General features: G+C 42.3%; 1 protein-coding gene across 1 annotated transcript; it reads right to left on the reverse strand.

Annotated features, from left to right (window-relative positions):
- Nucleotides 1–2,699: 2,699 nt before the first annotated feature.
- On the reverse strand, nucleotides 2,700–8,526 carry stx19 (syntaxin 19). Its single transcript, XM_037487713.2, has 5 exons — nucleotides 8,342–8,526; nucleotides 6,406–6,703; nucleotides 5,728–5,964; nucleotides 5,180–5,392; nucleotides 2,700–4,662 (listed from the first exon to the last, which is right to left on the reverse strand). The coding sequence occupies exons 2-5, from the start codon at nucleotides 6,619–6,621 to the stop codon at nucleotides 4,426–4,428; spliced, it is 903 nt and encodes a 300-aa protein (XP_037343610.2). The 5' UTR covers nucleotides 6,622–6,703; nucleotides 8,342–8,526; the 3' UTR covers nucleotides 2,700–4,425.
- Between the last annotated feature and the right edge of the window lie 17,550 nt (nucleotides 8,527–26,076).

The raw sequence follows: 26,076 nt of genomic DNA on the forward strand, positions 1-26,076 counted from the left end.
TCAATAGTCGAGACATTCAAATTGCACCTTCATGCAGAGTGACATGAGGGTGGACATTTAATCCATAATCATCAGGTAGAAAACACTAAAATACAAATCAAAGGCCAAGGAGCTTCTATATTTGTTTAGTTTTATATCAAAATTAAGGATTTACATGCATTCAAATCCATTGCATGCCGTGAAAATGGAGCAAAGGATTGTGACGTGAGCTTTAGTTCATTTGCACTTCTTCAAGAATCACCTGAAAGATGACATTCCTTATTCGTAATCTTCAGGGGAAAAAAAAGCCTCTGCTGATTGGATGTGATTGACCCGAAAAAGAGAAGGCTCAATTGACCCCCCGAAGCGGTGGCAGCATGCACCGTCTCCGTTTAACACCCGTCCCCACACCTCAACATGGGTGGAGAAATGGTGTACAAAGTGTACTGCGTTTGTCTCTTTAGTATTTGTGTATTTGAGCTCAACACTTCTCGCACCTTCGCTCGGACGCCGTGATGACACACACACACACACACACACACACAGACTCACAAACCACACTGCTGCTGCTGGTATTAAATCCAGCTGAAAGGGCCGAGTCCGAATTTGAATAATATTATTCTTGGGGTGCTGATGCAAGGCCAGTGGACACCATGGCAGCTCCTCGTCCTTCCATCGGTGCGTGAAACACAACGGTGGCCCTATCAGCAGATGATGGGTGACGGCGAGCTGACACAGACACATAAACGTAGTCGTACACATGTTTCACGTGTGCTGAGCGACGCGCTCATTCGTCCACCCGCCTGTCAAAAAAAAAAAAGATGAACATATTTTCAAGTCCGACTCGCAGCTACACACACACGTGTGTGTGTATATGTCTGTTACCATTGACTCTCTAACTACATGGGGTTCACACAGTCGGCTATCACGCAGCGACCTTCCCAGAGCTCTTATTACTAAAGCCCGTGTATCACTTTGACAAAATATTTAAGTTTGAACATTTATCCTTCAATAGATAATAAATAATAGCCAACATTTGACGCTTGTACTTTAGTAAGCTGGAGCTACTCTGTGTTGCCGTAACATCTCAAGCAGTCTGTTATGACCCTCTGGAAATGAATGACAATTGCCAGTAGTAGATGTTAAAAGGTTCTCACTCAAGACCTCACTGTTTATCAAACATTCACAAGGCAATAAGAGCCGACTTTTTCCTGATAAACATAACTTTAGTCCCAAAGTCTGTGCGATATAAAAGCCATGACAAATAAAGAAGCCTATTAATCATATATTTCAATGTTTATGCACATAAACAAGAAACTGGAAGTTTGGCAGATTTTTGTGCAGATTTGAAAGAATGATGCAGAATAAAGTTATATGAACAATAATTATTAGAAATAGAGGGTTGGTTTAGCCGTAGCATCAGTGGATGCAAACAGCTTTGTGATTCAATAATGATCTAGTGTAGACCCAAGTATATATAGGGAAGGAAAAGAAAAGATTTGGGATCTAAATTTAGCTTTTCTTGTCTCTATCATTGTATTCAATATTGATGGAGGAGAAACCATCACCATCCAAACCTTTGAATAACAATGTATACATTCATTTATCCAAGGTTTTGTGACCTCCAGTGTGGGTTTAACTTTTCCAAAAAATGTCACCCAACTCCAAAGAAAATGATTCACACTGCCCAAGGAGGACTCTAAATCAGTGCACAGATCATTTCATTGAAGGTACTGTAGCTCCTAACGCTGCTGCCACACTCGCTGTTCGGCTTCTTTGGGATTTATTGCATTCTGAGGGTCCTGATATCTCTCTGTTCACATTTGGATGGGAGTGATAAAACCAGGCAGTAAAGTAATGTCAGCCCTCCACAACCACAGCCGGCGTTTCTCACAGGAGGGCTGCTTTGATGTCGTTCACACCTTGGGAGAGCAGTCGCTGGGATCCGTGTTGTGACCGATGGAGCAGATAGAAGGAAGAGGTAACGTGCCTCTGCTAGACGGGCTCAGCGCTGCAGACACTCGTGTGTCACATCGCCGTTAAATGACGAGCGATGGATGGGCCGTGTTTCTAGAAAGTGGTTGAAGACACTTATATCGAATATGTGGTTGATACGTTTATGCACAAATATAAATGTTACTCATCAAGGGCAAAGGCATTATAGTAATCCTTTGATTTGCTGTATCAGCATCGTGTAGGAAGAACCCAATAAACATTAGAAAGCAGAATGTTGCTAAGAGAAGAGCAGCACATTAATTTGACTGATGTAGAGATTGATTGATTGATTGATTGATTGATTGGCCCGGAGGTCAGATGTCCAGAGGTTTCTGAACTGAACACTGTAAAGCCCCCCCCCTGACCTGGAGTTCTCCAGGAGAGCTTGTATAAACCCAGGTCTGCACACACTGGTACCTCTGCTGCTCTGCACTAAATGTACCAGCGGTAATAGACCTTGGATTTGTCTTCAAATTCCATTTTTTCCTCAATTTTTTTTTTTTCATATTCTATCATGGCAGCTTAGTCTGTAATATGTTGACCCGCTACATATGATCAAGAGAAACGGATGAGATTACGTTCACTTTTTTGTGTATTTGTGTTGACGTTGAGCAAAGTTCTTTGATTGGTTCATTTCAGTAAAGATGTTTATGTTGGCTCCACAGCAGTGACCACTCTCAGTGACCATATCTCAATGTTTATTGTTAGAACTTTGGGAAGTAAATTGTGCACTACAGCAATATTTTATACTACTTACATTATTACAGCATTGTGTGGTAACGTGCCCATTAACAGCTTGGTGGGGACGTAGCAATTATCTCAGTGAACACTGGATGGCATTGTTGCTGTGCGGGAACCCTGCAATTTCCAGCTGTGCTAAATATTTCCTCATCATGATTGGATGGAGGCTGAAACGATGTTGTGCAGTGTAACGACGTGCTGTTCGTTTATCATTGACATACTGAGATGCGCGCTTCAGATGCATTTGGGTATTTGTTTCCAAATACGATTCGCAGTGAGACTGTGACACAGACGTTTCCAGTCTAATAGAAGAAGAGACCTTTCATTTCTAGTAGAAGAAGAGACGTTTGTATTCTAATAGCAGAGGTCCACCAAACACCTCGGCTTGCACTCGACGGACTTGGTTCATCTACTGGACCCGATGGTGCATTATAAATAGTACTTAACATCAATGAAATCACTCATTGGTAGAAATTATTTCTTCACATGAATCATCAATGACCGACTTCGACTTACAAAATATCATTTGCAACTTTGCAAGGTTACTTTAAGCTCTTTGACTCAAATCAAAGTGAAAATGAACATGTGCTTATAATGGTTTTGTAAGCTTGGGAGTTATTTAATCTGGACTCTTGACAGTTCCGTTTAGTCACTCTTCCATATGGGAACACGAGATCTGTTTGGGAACCACCATGGAAACGCAGGCGAACCAGATTTCCCAGTCTGTCCCTGGCACACCTAGTTCACCTGTATTGTGTCCCGGACACCACATATCCTGGTTCAATGACTCACTGAAGATCCTCTTTGTCACCAGTTTAGAGTCCTTTTGCCAGTAAATGAGATCAAGCATTGAACCTGAACAGAATCACGGTTTAGCCGATCTGTTTTCTATCCAGCTGTTAACAGGTGTAGCAGATCTAGGATTTTCCTGGTATTGTAGTCCTAATGGTGGTCCTCCAAATTCCAATTGGTTAAGAGTCTTTCTTCCTACAAAAAGAAAGCATTGTTTTTGTAGGAAGGTATCAGTTTTAGCAAGGATGGCACACGTACACGGTATATCCCAGCTTATTTTTTATCCAAACAGATTTACAAATAGAAGTTCCATCTTTAAATGTTTTAATACAATATGGCTCGAAAAATAAAAGAGAGAACATATCTCCGCTACTTTAAATTTTGGTTTGTGTTAAAAAGAAAAAAACAGATTTAAATATATGTATACATACATACATGTATATAGATATATTAATATCGGAAGTGCATGTACTCCTATGTAAAGTGCATGATAAAATGACATTAACTAGAGCTCCGTGGCATGAGAAGAAGGCGAGAGATCCGTGCTGCTGATGGTGCAGAGGCAGTGGTTTCCCCTTGTTTGTGACCTCTGTCAGATGACAGTGAAGGTCTCCAATAAGCAGCGGCGTTGGTGAGTAGCACTCACTGAACTGTCTCTTACAACAGCCGTCCACTCACATCCTTTTTGAAAGAAACAAGTGCCTCAAATACCAATTCTGGCTTTTCCCCTAATTGTTTTCTTTGCTCTGCTGAATCCGTCTCCACCTTCGCTGTGTTTGACAGCAAAAAAAGAAAAAAAGAATGCCATAACCTTCACTTTATTGGTACTTGAATCCAACGTTGCTCACCCTTAAAAGTTAAGTGAGACTTTTTGAAATAAGATGTTACTCAGAATTGTTGCGTTAAAAAACACACTTTTTAGAGGCAGCACCTCCAGGGTGGGCAGCAGCAGCAGCACAGCTGGCGAAGTGGGTTATTCTTCTTGTATCTGGCAGCCATCTTGAACTTCTCATTAGTTACGGCCACATAATCCTGTGTCCTTTCTACATTGGTCTGGATGTGCTCAATGTGGGCCCCTTGTTCCTCAACCAACACGAAAATGTCAAAGAACAGGTCCCTCAGCTCCTTCATGTTGTTCTCCAGGCTCAACAGCTCCTGTTGGTGGAGAAGGACACTGGAATTATTACAGGAACACTATTCGACTGGAGTGGAAGGGAAGGAGAACGAGGGCACGGATTCGGCTCTTCATCAAAGACGCCAACATCCCCATTTAACTTTGGTGTGCTGTTTCACCAAATTATAGAATTATAGATTATCTGTAAACCCAGGAGATTAGCATACCATTTCCAATTTTTGTTCATTTCCGTTACTCATATGCTAATATTTGAGAGACATGAAACATTTCTGTCAATGGACGGTAGTGATGGGAGGAGCAGCAAGTGATGGGAGGAGCAGCATTCATGACACCATGCAACTCAAAACAGTGTAACAAGTGAAACTTACAAGCGGAATGTGAAATCCAAAACAAATATAACACTTTTAATATAATTCCAGGTTTTATCAATTGAGATTATTTAGCTTTAATGAGGTGTTCACTGCCAAAGGGGAAGGCTTCCGAGTGAGAGAAAGCGATTTCTAGTTAAACACAGCCAAAAAATAACCTCTCGCTCACCTTGTGTCGTTGCTCAATTTCCGATAGTTGGGAGCGTGTGATTCTGGCATCGTTCAGCAAGTTCTCGTTGAAGACTTCCCATTTTCCCGAGGCCACCATTTCATTCACCTCATCCTCCGTCACATCCCTTCCGGACACCTCCAGCTGCCGTAGAATGAAGTGCTTACATCGCTCCTGCTTGATCAGCAGGCCTTCATTATACAGCAGCATCACCTGGAAAATCATGATAGAAATATTCAGAAGCTGTTTGAAGCTGTTTCCACATTAGTGCTGCTGTAAAATCACTCCTCAAATTACTATTTTTCTTGACTGCATATCAAGAGTCTCTGACCTGGCACGCTACAATTTACAGAAGTTTAGATGTACAATAACACTTGTGTCTTTTCATTTGAAATGGGCACATTGACAGAACTCGTTTGAGCAAAAATGAGCTTCACTCCAATATTTGAAACCCATTTCCGATAATTTTTTTTAATTGCACTCAAGAATCCAAGTAAGAAAGCATCACTCAATGTTCCCAAAGCAGAGTGGGAGGATTTTGTTTGCACCTTTTGAAATTTGCTGTAGAGCGCTGCATGCTGGCAGCGCTGTATTCGGGTTGTAACAGCCGCGGGGCCCTGCTGCTCCTCGGTCGTCTGCACCCGCTTGGACAGCGCGTCCAAGCGGCGGTGGAGGCTCTCGGCCTTGAGCTTGACGTCCCGGGTTACGCTGCTCTCTTTCTTCATCACACTGAATCGACGCATGGTCGCCACCAACATTTTCTGCTGCTGGCCAAATTTAAGAACCTGTTTGCAGTTGAGAACAAAGAAGTTGTGGTCAGTTTCCTTTCAGAGTCACCAGAAGCCGCACGATCGAAAGCCTTCGAACTCTTTGTTGCGAGTTTTACAATAACGAAAATAAATTATTAAGAAATGAATTAAAAAAGATATAATCATGCAGTAGCAATGCAACCCAGATCGGTAAATGTCTAACGAAAATGGAAGGAGTCTGTTTGTGTTACACATGAATATAGGTATGTATGTTTGCATGTGTGTGTGTGTGGATGTATATATATATATATATATATATATATATATATATATATATATATATATATATATATATATACTGTATATATATGTATGCGTCTGCAGTGTCAAGAGTACAACTAAAATGCAATATTAGATAATAATTATTCACAAAAATAGACACAGTCGCCGCCAAAAAAAGAATCCAATACTAATTACCTCTGTGTTGAGCACTGTGATATCGTCTCTGATTTGCTGAGCCTCAGACAGGAAGTTCTCAATGATTGGCTCCTCCTCAAACACAACAGCCTGCGGCTCAACGGCCGCCACGGAGTCGCCATTGACTCCCTCCGCCGAGGAAGAGTTGACCGCCTCACTTTCGGCCGCAGAGACGTCTCCAGCCCTCAGGTGAAGCTCCTCCAAGCGGTCTCTCATTGTGGAAGGAGGCTCATTGAAAGGTGGCTCTTCAGGAGAGACAGCAATGATGTAATGGGCAGGCAAAGTTGATAAGAAGACGCTGAGAAATAAGCAATGCAAAAGGTTAGGGATCAGAATAAACATATTGGAATCATAAACTGAGCAGTCACGGGGTAAAAGCAAATAATGGCATCATAATTCATTTATAAACAAGAGCAATCAAATGAATGACTTGGTTATTCATATATAATTTAGATGAGCTTGCTGTTTACATGGTCACCTTGATTCATCTGTGCATAGTTCTTGTCAATGGATTTAATGACAATTTGTGGACCTGCCCTGAGACCGTGTGGGCTGAAAGCTGCCAGTTTAAGGCAAATGAGACAATTAACCCGTTATGAAGCTACCCTCTCTTATTTATTTAGATTTGTGTTCAACTTATATGTTAAATTAAATTATTAATTCAAGGTAATTGTTAATTTGAATTTTGTACCATTATAAAAACCAAATTGAGAAGGTTAGGTTGTCACTTTTTGGAATGGCCAGTTTCACATTATTCAATATAAGTACTTTTTCCACCACTGAGGTCAAGCAAATGCCTCTGAAGTTAACTGTGTAACCTGGTTCGTTCAGTTGTGACCCTGATCAGGGTCTGTTTACACCATTACAAGTTCAGCCATCGAGAGCCAATGACGCATATCCGCCCGCTACCGAGCCCTCACGTATATTTTTAACTGTATGAGAAACAGCTTCAGCAGATCTTTCATCTTTGACATGAATCGACCTGACTTGAGTTCATTTTCCCATGAAAATGGAGTTACTTATGTTCAACAACGTATTCAGCAAAGAGAAGAGAAGCTTGTGTCACAATTAAGATGTTGACATGTTCGGCAGGAGTGGCCATGATGTCCACATTCATTTGTACATATTTCACTTTCAAGGCTGGAACTCCAGCTTGCTGAAGTCGACGGGTAATGTGTTCATGATTAAATCTCTGTGATCCACAATCGGATTTTCTGAAGGCCTTTGACAACAGAGGAATAATGCAATTCACAAATTGTTTCATTCAAATGGGCATATAAACAATGCCTTAGCAACGCATGGATTTCTTTCTATTCGAGGCCCTGAACATAATCTGCTAGAAGCAAAAGGGTGTGTGAGGGAAACAGTGTTTGGCTGCTGAGAAATGGAGCTTTTGAATCACAAACTATCCCATTTCTCCCTCTCTCTCTCCCCTTCTCTCTCTCTCTCTCTCTCTCTCTCGCCCCTGCCCAGCCTGCCAAGAAGAGCCGATTAAAAAATTGCTCAAAGGATTTGGGAGCACATTCTCATGTGTTTAGCTGAAAGAAGTAGAGCAAGGTTCGTGAAGGAGTCCAGGCTCTCTGTCTGTGATTGAACGTTTTGTCCCCTCACACAAACCAACATGTTCCCCCCCCCTGTTACCAAACCTGCTTCTGTCTCTGTGTTTCTAGAGGAAAGGATATGTTCTCAAGGTGTGGAATTTCATTGCGGTTCAAACAACTGCATAGTGAGGGCTTGACTTTAAATCAATTACACGTCAAGAACCGACAGTAGTGCACAAAGTCACAGCAACCCTAAATAATATGCAAAAGGCATACGAGATATAGAAAAACGACCAGAACGAGAATGGCCTTACGTTACATTGCACTCACTGGCCCTGCTCGGGTCACAGAGTCTGTGGCTGTAGCAAACATTCAGACTGAAATGAGGATGTTACCTTGATGCTGGTGTTCCATTATCGGCTGTCTGCTAAGTTCTCCCATCCAGAGCTGATCTCAAACGCAATCCAAGACCAAGTCAGAAGCTTTTTGAATTCATCGCGCAATGGTTAGATCTCCCTGCATTCCCTCGAGGCTCATCAGTGCCTCTGGACCAGTTACACCAAGCAACAGGGAGCAAGTTTCGAGGAAATGTTGGAGTCAAATTCGAGCACCTCCTCTCCTTTTGAAGACGGGCCAATAGGAAAGGAGCAGACCGAGGGCCATTCGCTTATCTAAAGAAATGAGAAGGTGACGTGATTAAGTAAATGAGGAGGGAGAGTCTGCGTGGAGAGCAGAGGGAGCCCATTAACCCTCCCCTCGGGCAGGACAACAGAGCAGAGCAAATACAAGTGCATTGTGTGCATTGGTGAGGACAAACAATGGGGATATCAGTCAGTGTCATTGAGGGTGTTCGGTTTCGGATCAACAACGTTAACGTCAGCGTGAAGTGTCAGTGTTTTCTGGGTAAGCCCTCTTGGTCTGGGGACATTGTACTCTTTAGGCCTCACTAGCTCTGCTGAGTACTTTTGACAGATTTCTACTGACAAGCTTTCTAAAACCCAGGCGCCAGTGCTCGCTACGCGGCATAACGAGCTGTGGGTGAAGCTGTTTGAAGCGCGCCGTCAGAGGAGGTGGGGGGGAGAAAGAGTGCAGTCTTTGTCACTTGAAACTTTGGTGGGCAGTTGCTGAATTCCTGCACCCCCCCCCCTACCCTCCCACCTCCAATAATCAGGTAAACCCCTTACAATTAAAAGGAAAATGTTGGTAGCGGGGTTGGCATGGAAGGTTGTTTCTCTCCAAAAGGAGGCTTGATGTCCCCCTTCTTTCATAGGTCCTGTTTATCCAACTCAAAGAGGAGCATTTAGACTTTATCTTACGTTGGGAAAGTACCTGAAGCTGGAGTGATGAGGTTTCCTCCTAACAACAGCAATGCTTCTGGCAATAAAAACTGTCCGGTGAGCAGTGAAGTGTTGCCTCAGTAAAACAAATGGAAGAACAGACACAATTTGATGAGCGCTGCAGAATCCTAAAGTTGCACCCTTGTTGTAACAGATGTTGCTCTATGTATGTACCTGGTGCACATTTTACCTGAGTCATGTATCCCTCATGGCGAGATATTATGACAACATAGCATAACCAGTTCTCCGAGTGACAGAATGCACCATCAGCATCGCGGGAACACGCTCTCTGCACTGCGTGTTCACCTGTGTCCTGAAGCTGAAGCACTTTCTCTTGATTCTCCGCTCTGATTCCCTCGGTGAAGATGATGGAAAACGCGCTGAACGCTCTCTTTGCTCTCAGGGAGCAAAGTTCATCTCATCTCTAAGTGGAGGTCTGCAACGGGCAAGAGGACCCTCAGGCGGGTTCCCCACTGACGGCACACAGGTTGCCCCCCCAACATGCACCAAGTTTGTAAGACAACACACTCAACTGTCTTGTTTATATGCGATGCAGTTGGCTCGGAAAACGTTAAGAGAGGAGGACGAGACCAGAGAGTGTAGCCCAGAGCCTACAGAGAGAAGTGGAGGAGGGTACACTTTGTAACCAAGACGTTCAGCCAATGTAGCATCTTTTTTTTTGTCAAATTGAGAGCTTGGCTTACTGATATTCTGGATGTATTGATCTACATTTTGAGTTTCCCTCAAAACATCTGTCCATCCACCTAATACCTTGGATTTGCTCAACCTCAGACGTCGTGCGTGTTGAACCTCTGCTCTCAGATTTCTTCTTTATTCTTAGATTTCCTTGTGGAAAAAACAAACTGTAAACATTTCCCAAACAAAAGAATGCAGCGGTGGTGTTGACTAATAACATGACCCTGTGTTATTGCATAGCTTAGCGTCATGCTACTCCAATGGTCAAAAGGATTTCCATAATGTGATAATCATCTTAAAAATAACCCAAAGGAGCACTACACAGCTGTTAACTTTACATCCTTGTTACTGAAAATACATCACTTCCACAAATAATGACCAGTTTCAGCTTTTGAAGGGAAATACAAGTCTAAATTCTAGCTACAGCGACGTAGAGCGTTTAGACAAACTGTGGATTCTTTGAAAAAGAAGAAGCAGGTGACCACCTCAGTCTTAGCTGGTTCAGAAGCTTGTGGCTCGCTGTCAACGTGCAAGTTGATGTGGAGCCAGTAATAATAGCCAGCAAAGTAAAATAGAGTAAAATGAAACACATAGGCACTATTTAAAATACTATCCTCCTGCCAGGAAAACTCTAAGAAGTATAAACATCCACAACAGAGAGAACTTGAAAGCAGATGTTTTGATAGCACACAGAAGCAGCCTGAGAAGGACTGAAGCTACAGCAAATTGATCTAATCTATGAATATCTCTGAGCACGAGCAGAGGGCTATTTGAGCGTCAGGGAGGGAAATAAAACGAACGGCAGTTGAATGCTGAATTTACAATGAAAAAGAATGTGAAAAGTTGCACTACATTTTTGTCCACATAATGTGAACTGGCAGTAATGCGCCAACAATTCTATTCTTGCTTATTGGATGTTTTGATGGGCAATAGTTTGCTCCTTATGTTTGACGTTTACCATCCTAATGTCACGTTGCCTCCATAAGTAAAAAAAAAAAGGGTTACCTCTAGTTCTCTTTATGGCCTGGGTAGAATTTCATGCCTGCCGAGGTGGATGAAGAGATGGATATAATATAGGCTGAAAAGTTCAGGAAGAAGGTATTGCACTTAGATCATCTGATATCAAATCTTATAAAGACGAATCCATAATAATGCATCAAGAATAAGGTGAGATACATGGTGTCCAAAGCATATGCTTGACCTTTTTGACTGCGTGAGAATGACATGACAGCACAGAATCCTTCTTTTTAAAAACTGCATAAAGGGGCGGCCTGATGTACAAATCTAACACTGGAAAAGGAAGGAAAGGACTAAAGAGAGATGAATGAGTGTGGAGGGAGACGGTCAGAGGGGCAAGGATAACGAGGTAAATATCATCGTCATTAAGCCAATCTGAAAGATTGATGCCAAGGTTGATGACCTTACCTGATAAAATGAGGCAATCAGAGATCTGAATGTTGGATGTTCCTACTGGGCACAGTATGCAATTGTGCCCTGGGTCATTTCATTTATAATTTACAGTTGAGCAGCTTACAGTTGGATTTATAGCGCGGCCAAACCCCCTGCGTTACACAAGCGCAACTAGTTTATTCAAACGCCTATTTGCAACCATGATATTGTTACCAAATTCCTGCTCACAACACACAAGGTCATCACCATGACTACAAACTGGACATAGGTCAGAACAACTGTGAGCAAATGACTGTACAGATAAACACGCAATTTCTGGGAGAAGTTTTTTGATTACCGACACTCGTGTAGTGAGGGAATTTAACAGGCGGCTGTGTGGCCTAAGAGCAGAGGTCATGACATGCTGCCATTCGCCACCAAGCACTGGCAACTAGTTGCCACTAAACTATCCTAAATTTGCCCAAAAGGAAATCCCGGACATTAGGGTTCCTGATAAATGGTTATTATTATTTGTATTCCTATTATGGGACTTTTGTGTCTAACAACTGCTAGTTTACAACCCCTGCACCTAATTAATCATGTCCCCTTTAACACTCCCTTTAAATCAGCCCCTGCTTTTGTTAAATGTCCAGAATGAAAAGAAGCTGTTTTTTATCCTCTCCTGAGAGAGCGGATAAAGCCCTGCCCCACACAGTGTGTGGCTTTGGACTCTCCTCCTCTCTTTTAGCACGCGTGTCCACCCACCCTGACTCAGCCTCTAATGACCTGAGGCTGTTGTATCATCTCCTGTCCACGTGTGTTAATGAGAGATAAGCAGGTATGAACGGAACTAATACTTCTTTCAGACCAAAGCCGGCACACGGCGACAGCTTGTGTTGTGGGTTGTGTTAATTAACCACACAAAAGTGAATGTTGGCGCTAAACCGCATAATATACATATGTTGCCATCCCTTTTTTTTTTTTACAACATAGATGTATATCGAGACATTTATTCTAGCAGTGTTACAACCCTCAAAATACCATCCCCGCACCCGAGACACGCAGGCACCTTTCTGCTAAGCGAGTGGACGGCTAGAAAAATGCAAAATAAAAGTCTGGGAACCGTTTCACATGCAGCCAGTGCATTCTCCAGGACACAGTAATGACAGTAAACTAGGTAATGATGGATCCTGGATGGACTGCTGAGCGTTGTGTCCACCTGAAGAGAAGAGCAAACACATTTAGTCGGGGCAAACAGACAGCGGAGGCCAGGCCCCGTGGGTGTGGGCGAGTGTGTTGTCCCTCCTTGTAATACTCTGTCTCTTCTTGTTTGCTCCAATAGGGATTTTACAGGATGAAATAAACAAACAGAAACAGGCCCATTTCTGTAACTAAACATTTATTCACCAGGCGATGGTGGAGGTAAGCCTTGATAAAACAAAATCAGTGTTAAAGTATGCACAAGGTGAATCACTTTACTGGTGATTGTATCACTGAATGTGCACATGATTGCACAAAGGCTACGCCCTCTACTGGAGCCGACGGGTTATACTTTCCCCCCAATCAGGAACGGACAGATTCCCAATGGAAATTTGCACCAGTGCCAATCAGGACTTCTATCACTGCTCTACTGCTCGCTCACCAACACTTTTCTTTTTGACAGTAAGTGGGCGGACACAGCCCCCCCCCCTTTTTGACACTTTGATATAATTGGCTGCAATCATCATCTTTGGATTGGCCGGATACAACTACCAACACAGACTCTATGTGGCGGTATGAATGTGGGTTCCATATGCCTCCCTAGGTAAATAATGTGCTTTTTACTTTACATGTTTTAATATGTTGCTGAAGGGTCAAGCGTCTGGAATACTCCTCTTTGAAGGCGTCGCTGCTCGCACGGAGCTCGCCTAGGTGAGAACTCATTTTCTGGTCAGTGGAGCTGTGCTGCCCGCTGCTCTGCGGTGACCGTTGGGGGCTGCTGCCAGATCAAATTCTTCTTTTGTTATCGGGAACGTTGAGGCCAATTTACATTTGCTTTCGCACATTTGAGGAAATATGGTTGCATCTCGAGTGTCGCTCTGTTTGTTCACGCTGTTCCTTTTTTCCGGACAGGCAAAGCTTATTTTTAGTTTGAGTCTTTGCTCAGAACAGAACGGGTGGAAAAGGGTGGAGTGTGAATCAGTTGCGTTGCGCCTGACATCACACCCCTCTGCACGATACACCTTTTAACCTTTTTACACCTTATGTCAACAGTAAGGTATGACCTTTGGAGTAGAAAGTTACATTACATTACATTACAGGTCATTCAGCTGATGCTTTTATCCAAAGCGACTTACAATAAGTTGCATAACTTATTGTAAATGAGGAAGTAGAGATGATAAAATCGATATTCTGCAGATATTGGGTAATATTAAAAGTTGAACTTCTATTTCTTTCAATTCTAAATGGGAGAAATATTGAGAATATCCTAGGGCAAGAAGAGATGAAAACGCACCAGAAGTGTCCAAATATCTCTCTAATAGAAAAAAGAAGTCTTACTGCATACATGCACAAGTGAAAAGTGAGAAGTCTCCAACGGTCGGTCGGTCAACTCATTATGGCCAATACACAGAGACACAGAGAGACACACAACCATTCCCTTTCACATTCACACACCTTTTTAGCGTAATATACCAATTGAGCTCACCTTCAGAGCATGTCATTGGACTATGGGTGGATGCCGAAATACTTGGAGAGAATCTACACAGACATGGGGAGAACCTGCCAACTCCACAAAGAAACGCTGTTGAGTGGTCTAACATCTATAGAGAAAACAAGTCACACCATTTAATCAATTATCCAAAAACGGGCAAGATCTGAGATCGTCCGTTGTTAGCTGACATTTCCCATTTCCCCCGGGACAGTAATTGTCATTGTGGAGGGGAAGTGGAGATATTCTTCAGATCCACAACATGACAGTGGCTTTGGCTCTGACAGGTGGATGACAGGGAGGAGGAATAGAGGGATGTTTCAGTGCAGGCTAGTTCAGCCTCAGACCACAAAGCCCCCACTTCGGTAACACACACACACGCACACACACACACACACACACACACTCGTCTCCCGCCAGCAGGCCGCTCCTAATCGAGATGGAAGAGGGCTGTGGCAGATCGAAATGCCTGCAGATGACAAGGTGGGAATGGATTGGCTCCCGTGCCCTTGTCATGTTGCTCCATCTGCCCCACACGGAGCGGAAGACGGATGGATTCCGTGGCAGAAGGCTGCGTGGCGCGAGCACACAGGTAAGAGAAGAGAGACACTGACGAATGTAACAACATTAAATTACAAAAATGCTCATGAAATGTTTATTTTGCCACGTCCCTTTGTTCTTTCCAACGCATTCAAGTTGGCTGCTAAGACTGAGATCCAGGAATTTCACCTCTGAATGCAGCATGTCTAGGTGGAAGTTTGCTGTGTGGCTGAAAAGCGTTTTCAATGCCAAGTTTGAGTTTGTTTTCAAGTGTAGACTGGGCTAATAATTGTTCATAGTGGGCAGTGGTTGTTAGCATGTATTGTGCATGTATTTTGTCTCAAATTATCTGCATGCAAATAAAGTCTTTCCTTTATTAAATCGTTGACCCTGGATTACTGCGCTGAGTTGTTTTTAACAGTGAACGTATCACTGCAAAGCCACTCTTATCTGAAAAATGCTGCTGGGGTGAGGAGGCATACTTACTGGGATTTTACCCAATATCTACTTACACACACTGCGCTGGTGATCTCCTTATATCCCTGGCAGTCTTTTACAGTTCAGGGATCTTTCATTACTGCTAGGGGTGCAGCACCATGTTTTAACAGTACTTAGGCACCAGATAAGGCCAGACTGTACCGTCTTGTGAGGGAAATTTGACACCACTTTACACTGGTGGGAGCTAATTTTCAAAGTCACTTGGTTGCTTCTAGATCAAATAAAAACAAATTTCCTTAAACAAAAAAAAATGTCTTGCAGTACATAGTCAACCCTAATCAATGTCAAACCTGTTCATGGCATCTTCAAATCATGTAAGGGAGGGAGAGGGTGAAGTAAACAGAGATATCTTCATTTGCATTCCATTAATTCCAATTTAACTGCATGACCCAAGGTTTGAGAAAGATGGGAGACGTCACTCATTTTGGCTGCCTCATGATTCCTGGCAGTCTAGTTAAAGTAGATGGCTGATGTTTTAATCAGTTCAAGGATTCTGTGTAAAATGCCACGGTGTAAATGATCAAAACTGCATGGGACAATGTACCGTGGGCTTTTGGACTTGTGTGTTTTGCCTGCGCTGATGAGTTGGCAAATGCAAGGGGGGGGGGGGGAAGGTTAAACTTTGTTTCCCTCCCAAGGGGATTATTCACCTGGTCTCATAACCACAGTACCTGCCAACATTATCGTCCTGGAAATATAGGGAGACTCTGCCAACAGAAAACCTGGCTGACAACAGGGGAAACATAGTGACTGGCGATGAACAGAACTTAATCACATACAGGTTTTTGTCAATAAATGTTTTTGCCACTGGTGACTTTTCGGTTTTCTTAACCTTTTTCTCTCCATCTCCAGAAAAGAGTGTTCTGTTATGATATATATATATATATATATATATATATATATATAAATGTATGTAGTTGTGAGACCTAATCAAAGTTAAGGCATTTAACTTACAATTTCGAGAATTTCAACACAGACCGTTACATTGTATTGTGATCTATTAATTGCCTGTGAGACAGGCATGGGCTTGCTCATTGATGTACACAGGAAATGGATGAAATAAATAAAGAAAGGTAGGAAACGGAGGATGCTTTTGTAAAACAACATGTCGAATCCCCCCCCATTTGTTCCTGTTAGCTGGGCGTCTCTCATCGACATGCTGCTGATGAGAGTTTGTCTTGGACGATGTCCTTCATTTCACCTTCCAAGGTCTCTCATAGTCCTCCCCCGCTTAACACTCCCTTCCCTGCGTTGGGACCATAAATTGCTGAATATAAAGCCTTGTTTCCAGTCCGTTAGACGCGCCAGCCGATGCCAAGGGCCTCCGCATCCCGTTTTGCACCTCTGAAGCCATTTAGGTGGAAAAATCTCCCTCTCTCTCTCGCTCTGTCTCTCTCTCTCTCTCCATACACCGTTGTCTCTGATAAATGCACACATTATTCAAGCAGCAATCCACAACTGACGTTAAACAACAATCCCCCCACAAGGCCATGTTGTCACGTTGCCATTTATTATAAGGGGACACTCTATTCAAAAACTCGAGATTAAAAAGCTGCTTTTCCATAAGACGTTATATATCTTCTGGGAGAAGACTGACTGAGTGACAGGTCGTCCGGGGTTTTTATGTATGCTGGAAGTTTATCAAACTGGTTAATTTAGTCTACCCTGATCGATAGATATGATCAACAATCATCTGCATAACAATTAATAGAATTTAAAGCATTTATTATGCCAATCAAACGTTCTAGTCGTTCTCTGTTTAAGTGTCTCGTGGTCATTGGTGTTGAAAGCAGCAGTAAGGTCCAACAACCAGTATAGAGATAAGTCCTTTGTCTGATGCCATTAGCGAGTCACTCATATTTTTCACGAGTGCTGCCTCTGTGCTATGATGCACTCTAAATCCTGCTCTTCCCTATCGATGATAAATCAAAGGCTGCTCTGGAATTGCACCTTATTTTATGTTTTAGAGCCGTCTTGGCAAATTGACCAAGATTCTCCTAAATTGGTGGAACCCCGTACACTTTTAATTCTGTGATGTTTGCTTTCATTTGCTAGGTTTCAGGGTTATACCAAGGAGGAAACTTCTTTTGTTTATTATCTTTTTTAGAATCTATTGTCATTCACACTGAGCCTGTAGCACTATTGACAAAATGATCAATATCTCAATCGGAGTCCTCTATTATATTGAGACATGTTATTGAATTAAACGCAGATGGAATTGCTTCTTTAAATTTAACCACAGCCCTATCAGACAAATACTGTCGAAACCTTTGCCCAATGGCGTACAGCGCGATATTAGGAATTTAAAAGTCATTACGTAATGGTCCGATAAAAAAGTAATTTGTGGAAACACTATTGCAAATTTATATTTAAAATTAAAACAGTGAGTGGGTTTCTGTTTGCTCCTACCTAAGCCAATAATGAGATGAACAGAGCACCGAGGCTGTAAAAGTAAAGATGTTAAAAATGTTAACATCTTTATGTCAACTTATCACTGTACAGTTTTAGAAGACACAGAGAGGAAAAGTGAAACGATTTAATAGAATGGTTTCAACTCAGTGACCAAAAGCACAATACACATGTGGCATAACCTCTATAAACAAATGACTGCACGCATAGAACAGTAAACAAATGAAGTGATAGTTCATCCAGGTGTGTGACATGCAGGTGCCACACCAGTGCTCCCTGTTGGACACACAGAGAGCTGAGCTGTCACTGGGAAATCAACACGCATGAATATCTATAGGTATTGTATTGCACCGTTCAGTGGACATCTGAGTGAAAAGGGGGGATTTCTTTTTGTGGGGCAAAAAGAGTATTGTGTAGTGTCTTCCAGGTAAAAATCGTTTATATGTATTTTCACGAAATGTCTGAGATTTTCGTGCTTCTTCATTATCTTTTCTGTTGAATTATTTTGTTAAAAGAAGCATGTTAAAATGAATCCTCCAAAGTAGCCCTGTTCTTAAAGGTGTTCAATTCAAAATGCGGAGCATTAATTAAGAGCCGTATACTCCTTTGATATGACTGCTATACAGCTATTTACTACCTTGATATGAGTGCTGTTACACTTTGAATTACTTTAATGAGGTGGCAGAGCCAACTCACTAAATAATTGTGTTTATGATCATTTTGGTTAGTTGCTTCCAAAGGAAAGTCTATAATGATCTTTCTGAAAGTTTGTATTTATGTGTGTCACTGGCTCCTGTTTGAGTATGCTTTTGAAAAATCTTTAAAAAAAACCTCTTTAGGATCAAAACAGTTACTCTTACCATCCTTGTAGAGAAACTGGTTCCCAAATAGAGCAGAAGGTGAAAGAGAAATGTTGTGTCCCAGGCCGCGTTCCACCTACTTTAGCAGCAGAATCTATAGATTGTTGCTGCGGCTCTCTGATAGTTTGATGTGTTGCTTTTTCTGGGTGTGTGAAGTGATGCCCTCCACGAAAACCCTTGGTAATGCCACCCGAAGAAGACAGTTTGTTGAGGGATTGTTGTGCTGTAGTTTTGTTACTCTTCATGTGAAACGAGAAAAACAACTCAGTTGAATTTCTCTATTTGGAGTAAAACTCCAAATCTCGGTGTCTTAAACTAATACGCTTGTGTACACAGACCATGAGGGTCTCTTTCTTACTTATTCTATTAATAATGACTTTCAAATACACTTTAATATGTTGCCTTAGCGTGTCCCCAATGGCCTCCGGTAGCAAGGGCAATTATAAATGCTCGAAAACAACGTAGCAACACCTTACTGTCAATACACGAAACGTTCAATCACAGAAGCAAATAACCTGCCACGAATGTGACTTTAAACATTGAGCGCGCTTCATTTGCCCTCCCAGAGGTGTTACCCATTCCCTTCCCATGCTAGACCTTCTACCGGCATAAACCCCAGCTCAGAGTCTATTAGAGTCATGTAGGACACAGGTCATTTAATTCATAAGCCAAGATTACATTGGAGTTGTAATGGCTCTAACGGTGAGGCATGATGTTTGAGTTTCGGTAATAGGATCCTCGAATAGATGACAGAGACCAGGATGTTATCAGCTACCGACACGACGATCTACCACACAGACGAGTCCTGGGTGTAACCTTCGTCTCGCACATCCTTGACGTTTCAAAACGCTGTTGTGGGTTGTAAAAATGTTGTCTTTTTTTCATCATTGCAATTCCGGGGAAAGGTGATTAAGGCGCTCTCCAAGAACATGTCACGTTTCACATTTATAATGTAGCTTCAACCAATACGTAATATTTTTTTCAAGCTTTGATAACTATTCTGGAAACAAAGGGCATTTAATCAGAAGGAGATCCACTATTTTAGTGTCTTAATAAATGCATCCTGACCAAACTTACAACATGGTAACATTTAATACTAATGCTGGTATTTCAAATTGTTTCAACTTAGCCACAGAATCTGTTTGCATGTCTAACAAATAAAAATTGAGCGATTGCATGTTGTCATCTTGTTACTCTTCATTTATCTCTTATCCCTCTATCTTCTTCCCTTTATTCCTTTATCGTTCAAAGAAGACAGGTAAAGTTGTACGAGGGCTGAGAAACTGGAGTTTAGATAACCCTGCCTTTCAACCCCCGAGCTGTGTGAAGAGATGTGCTGACACACAGATTAATAATACTCTCTCTCTCTCTCTCTCTCTCTCTCTCTCTCTTTTCGCTGGCGGCATATCGGCAGCTTCCTTTCCTATTTGTCAAACATATGAATAATAATTACACGCTGTGCTAATTCATTGTTTCCCTCTACCAGTATTCTTCTGAATTCATGCATACTTAAAATGCCATTATTCTGATATGGGTCATTTCATGGAAACAATAGGAGCTGCATTTCCAGGTATGTGGGCTCACTTTGGTCTCCTTGGACAATTCATTACCAGCAGGAGCCACGGACCTGCTTCATTGTACAGCTTCAGCAAATAGGTTTGCATATTTTGATTTATCCAAGCATAAACAGTATGTTAGAAAGAATGTATGAGAATAAAGAAAATGTGACCATGGTTTGCGCAAAAATGAATTAATGGCTTATTGATATGCAAGGTCTGTCGCCATTGTTCCTAGTTTTATCGTAACTAAAAGTTTAACAAAATACGTAACAGTATCTTTAATTGTAAACATCAGTTACTGTGCCCAACGGTCATTTTCATTAATAAAAAGTTAACAAATTTTAACAACTAGACAGAAGGTTTTGGACTATTTATCTTCTCATTCATTGCAAACAGTAATTTAACTGTAATTCACAGTAATTGGCAGTTTGGATCCATTGAATTATTTGCTTTTAAGACAAAACTCTGCAATGTACCCGCCTGTTTTTTCAATAAAATGACACTTCTTCTAAAGCGCTCCCAGGGAATCCCACTCGTGAGCCTCTTCGCGTGCAGTGACCAACGGGCAAATCAGTCCCGACACTCGGGCTGAAGAATAGAAGGAGCCCAAGAAGATGGAGAAGGTTCCAAGTTGAGTGGGTTTGAGGCGTACAGGAGGACTTGGAGATAATAATATCGGGGAGGGTAAAGTCTTGTCAGCGTTGCAACAGCGTCATTTTTTACAGATAATATAATTAAAGTAGTGCAGGGTGATTAATGGCAAGGAATAGATCCTCCTCCATGCAATTAACAGCAGCTTCAGTCTCCTCAGCCCTTAAATACTGGGATCAGTTTGTACTTCAAAAGGGAAAAGGGTTCTCACACAAGCTTAGCATATGTTTATAGTCATTACTAATATCCGTAAAGATTGAAATGAATATTATATTTTTAAATATTATAGAAATGATATATGAAAAAGCAGCTCATCCATCTTGATTCCACCTGAGATTCTGGGTATGAGCTGAACAGAGTGAAAATATTTTGTTTAATCTGTAAAGCTCAACGTGTGTTGGTATCACTGATCTCATTTTCAGCGAAAGCAACTGCTGTTGTGATTAAAAAAAACTCCCATTTACCTAATGAGGTGACCGGCTCTTAGATGCGGGCTGCACCATTTTGCGTTTGCTGAATGTGAATCGTGTAAAGTTCAACTCGTCGTTCGTGTCCTCCTCCTGAACCTGGCGTTTATCTCACAGCAGCGACCCTCCTCCTCCATCCTCCTTCTGTACATTACCAAAGAAGCATGAGCCCCTGCTTTGCATAATCCAGAATGTTTTTGTGAGTGTGCATGTGTGCGTGTGCGCATGTGTATTGAGATGAGCATTGACTTATTCCCTGCTTTCCCAAATCTAATTATCCCTGTTGGCCTTGGGACAGGGCCCACAAAACGGGGCAAGAGAAAGAAGCTGGTGACGGATGAAAAGGAAATGGACAAAAACCAGTAGATCTGCAGAGAAAGACGACGCGGAAGAAATACAAAGAATACACTGAGTTCTTTGGAAGTGGGTCACTGTTTTCTTTTGCTTTATTCGTTTTGGGAGAGCGACAAATTGATGTACAAAACTGACTGACCCAGACAATAAAGGAACCACAATTGCAAACCTCCATCCAAAAAAATCCACCTTTTTTTTGGCACATGCTTGATTAATTGCACCGGCATCGAAACCGCATGCAGACACAAAGAAAGAGTATAAATAAAACTGCACAAAAGGTTTACGTTCCCTCCGTCATCCGCACAACCCTGGTGGTGTGGTGACAATATTTTGGCAGGACTCATTTATTTGAAAGAAATCCTTTTCTATTGGTCAGAAAGTAGCTCAGGAATATTGTTTGACTTAAATGCCTAATGTCGTTTTTAAACTTTAACACTTTTAAAATGGCTCTGATGCTTGCATTGTAATATAAATATGTTGATTCATAGCCACTTACTGCATGTGAATGAACATCTGGACATTTTGTCTGGTCAGTTTGTGCGACATCCAAACCAATGCCCCCCCCCCCACTTAAGGAAACAAACTTAGCTCTACTTTTTTCAGATTGCACCTCATGGTGCAGCAAACTCCCCCCCCCCCCCCCCAAGAAGCATTTTTCTACCTTAATCTTCTCCTCACTCGAGTTCTAATGGACGAGCACAGAGTGGCAGAAGCAGGCGGACACGCACCGACACGCACGGCAAACCGGAGCCCGGCAGAGATCCGATCCACATGAGAGCCTGCTGAGATCACTCCCTACGCAGATTCCCTCCCCAGCAGCCTGCTCTCAATCTTCTCCTTCGCCCTCCTTCATCTTGCCCTCCCTCTCGTTAACACTCTTAATTGACTCATAGCCGCACCTGCTCGTGCACTGGCCCGTTTGGGACGAGCCTTTCCGGTTCTCTCTCCGGTGCACACTGTCCCTCATCCACCCACGGGGCAGAGCGATCACTCTGGACTGTGTACGGGTGGGTGGGGGGGGGGGTGTTAGAGCATGTCAACATGTGAGTACACACATAAAACAAAGTGGAAGATTCTGCCAAAATACAGCAAAGGGCACTAAAGAGGGCGTCAGGTTTCATGAGTATTTGTGTAAATAACATTCATGAATAGCAACGCCTTGCATTCACATTCAGCCAGGGATTTAGTTTTTACTTCTTTTTTTTTAACTCAAAGGCCATACGTGTCAGGACACACATTAAAACATTCCATTGTGTGTTGTTCAACCAAGAAGCTTTGTGGTTTATATTCTCGGTTTTAACCTTTGTGAGATAAACCGTCCCGTCTTCAGCTTTTCAGCTTTCTCCCCCAGCTCCTGACCTCTACCCCCCCCCCTTTAGCTGTTCTCTGAAACCACTAATACATGCCTCATCAAAATCACATTATCTAAATGTAGATGATAACCTTTGGTGAAAGGGAGGAAATGGGATTTCCTAAAATACACCACGGAAAGAGGTCAGTTGAACCAAGTCAAGTGTCCAAACTGTCATCCGTCAGAAAAAGATGTGTCCTGTCCTGCCAAGGTCAATGTCAACAGTTTATCATCACGTCTCGATGGGAATGTCCTCTCTATACAGTCCGAAGCTGCTGTCGGTCTTCTTTCCCCCACAATGAACGGATAGCTCACGATTCCTGTGAATTGGATCCTTTAAGCAGCCTGGAGCAGGTCTGCCCCACTTCTCCATCGCCTTCGTCTTCTCCTGCTTCCTTTGGCTTCACTCCCCCCTTCGACCTGCTGTCCCCTCGTCCCGGCTCGCCTCCCTTTTCCACTGACCAGTGCATTTTGTCCTCTTAATGAGACTCTCCAGTGCTCTCTTAGGTTAAGAGTTCAAAATGCTGAGGCTGAGGTCGAAGCATGTGTGTGCATGTGTGTCTGTATAATTTGTCATTGAAGAGGTGCTAATTTACTGTGCATGGGCCAGTATACATTTTATCAGTGTGTGTTTGCACATGCGGTATATGTTAACAGTTGCAATATTAAATAATTGTCATTACTTTTTAGTTATTAATTGTCTCTATTAATCAAAGACATACATTACCGTCATTATCTGCAAATCTCTGGAATAAAACAAGATCATTTATGTCTGTGTTTTGGACATTGACCTCACTGCGAGTGCAGAAGCAATCAAATTGTTATCTGTGAATAACAATTATATCCTCATTCCTGGAGCTCTATACCACTCCCTCTAACTCTTTCACTTTTATCACGTAATTGATCTTTAATATTCAGACATTGGTACAGTGTTAACTAACGTATGGACGAGCGCTATTTGAATTCGGGCTCAGGCCGTTTAAAGGCGAATGTGGTGTGAATTAAATGAAGGACACAATATTTCAGAGCATTACTGAATCTATTAAATTAGGCTATTTTGCCAAGATGTCTGTGACCAGGCAGCAGAGTAAGATACCTTTTGAAATATTTGATGAAATAATAATTTGTTTGGTGTACAGAATTTGTTTGTGCTGTATTAAAGGTATAGTAGAGCTTCAGTGTATGGAAATGATTGTGTTACTGGTGTTGAATATCCTAAGCCTATGTGCATATGCAAAACAACTGAAGCCCAAGAAAGCACAGAAAGAACAACCCTCTGGTATTTTGGAGTCCATAACGTACCGTCATAATACCCCACCTTGTACTGCTCAATTCCCCCCCAGCCGTTATGTGTATGGCAGCAGGCGATCAGCGCCCACAATGCATCATGGTTGTGCTTTCCACTTTAATTGCCAAAGGCTTTGGACTTTCATATTGTAGTCCTCCCACACTCGGTGCTCTTGATATTGTGAGTGTGGGCTCCCCCCAACTGCAATTAACCCCATTTAAAAGTATTCAATCCAGCCGGCGGCCTTGAATAGTCGCGATTTGATGAATGACATGTATTAATACATAATGATATTCATTCATTTTTTAATGTAATTACTTTGCTTTCTGCTGCCTTTGCAATAGTTACCTCACAGGTAATACGTGAATTATTTGTTTGTATGTCACAGGGAAACTTAATGAGCTTCTTACTGGTTATAACAGTTACTGACTGCCTTTGGTTGCAAGGAAAAGATGCAGTGAGTTCAACTCATTCACTCCCTATCATTTTGTTACTCTCTGTTAGAGGCTCTTTCAGTGCTACAGGATACAAACAATACACATTGTACTGACTGTAAACATATATTTATTTTTACCCTGAAAACTACACATGCAGGACACCAACGCACAAAGACAGAAACAGAAACTAAATCCAAATACTCAGGACGCGATGATTAACAAAAGAATTCTGCAGCATGACAACTTTATTGTGTTTGCGTTTCCTTCCTCTTCTCCTCTCCTCCTCCCCTCTTGGCACATGTCCTCTGACGGGCACACAGATGAAATCTGCTTGTCATTTAGGAACCAATCAATGAGGACAAATGACAACTTGTGACATAGATCCAAAGATATCTTGTCATTGTGTCTTACTAAAATGTGATGTCACATGAATATATATTAACTTGTGGAATAAGCTATTTATATCACTATATTTATTATACTGTATGAAAAAACTGCAATGAACCCTTTAACTGGCTACGTTCGACACACTCCAATTAGTAGAAGAAGCACCAGCCTCATGTTCAGGCTGCTGCGAGTGTTAAACACTAGCGATGTGATACCCCTAAAAGACAGCAGATAATGAAGCTTCAAAAAAAAAACAAGCAGGCTCGCAGCTCTTTTCATGCTCAGTGGCTTTCACTGCCCCCTTCTGCACCCCGTACTTCACACCACTCGGAGATTAGTTCCCCCTGGATGGTGCTCGCTCCAGGAAAATGGCCCTCATTAACGCCACACTGAGGGCAATCTGACTCTGCCTGTGATTAGGACCCACGGGGCCCTCAGTCTGCCCGGTGCATGATGGACACCGGCGGAGGAATTGAAACCGTCCATGGCAGGGCGGCCCTGTGTTATTATAACATAAAGAACAGTTATTAAAGTGTCTGCAGTAGGGGAGAGTCAATCCTAATAAGCTCCACAACCTCGGCTCTCTGGTGTTTGTTCTCGTTCTCATCTCCTCCTCGATCGACCTCTTCAAAAAAAAAATTTCACACATTCACTTCTCTATCTTCCCTCCTCCGAGTGCGAGTGCCTAAGAAGTGGGTTCGTCCCTGGTGTGACGTTAACTTTGATATTGAACGTTGCCTCGGCCATACCATAACTTATGACACGACTCAAACGGGTCAAAAAGTAAATATGATGTAAGCTTCATGTTTTTTTACTTCAGAATCATTCAAATGCTTTATGGTGAATTTGACAAGGGTGTGAAAGTGTCATTAATCTCATTTAATCCCAAAGTCTTACAGATGGTTGGGAAATGTCCAGGTACAGCAGAAAAAAAATGGCCTTTCGATCACCGGACCCGGAGACGCCGTGACCAACCGCTCGGTCGCTCTTGCGAAATCGACAATCCAACAAACTCTCGCACTTCGTGAAGTGATTGTTCATTCCAGTGCGACATTATGAATGCCTTCCGGGAGGGACTTCAGATTTTCTCAAAGGGTACGCCATTATCCGCATATTAAAATGATTAACACAGCTGATGGCTGGCAAGAGTGGCTGTCCGGAACAGCTGAAACATAATTTGCCTTCTGATGAGTAACTTTGGAGAGTGCCCCAAGCTTT

This window comes from Pungitius pungitius, chromosome 10 (assembly GCF_949316345.1).
Source record: "Pungitius pungitius chromosome 10, fPunPun2.1, whole genome shotgun sequence".
NCBI lineage: Eukaryota > Metazoa > Chordata > Actinopteri > Perciformes > Gasterosteidae > Pungitius > Pungitius pungitius.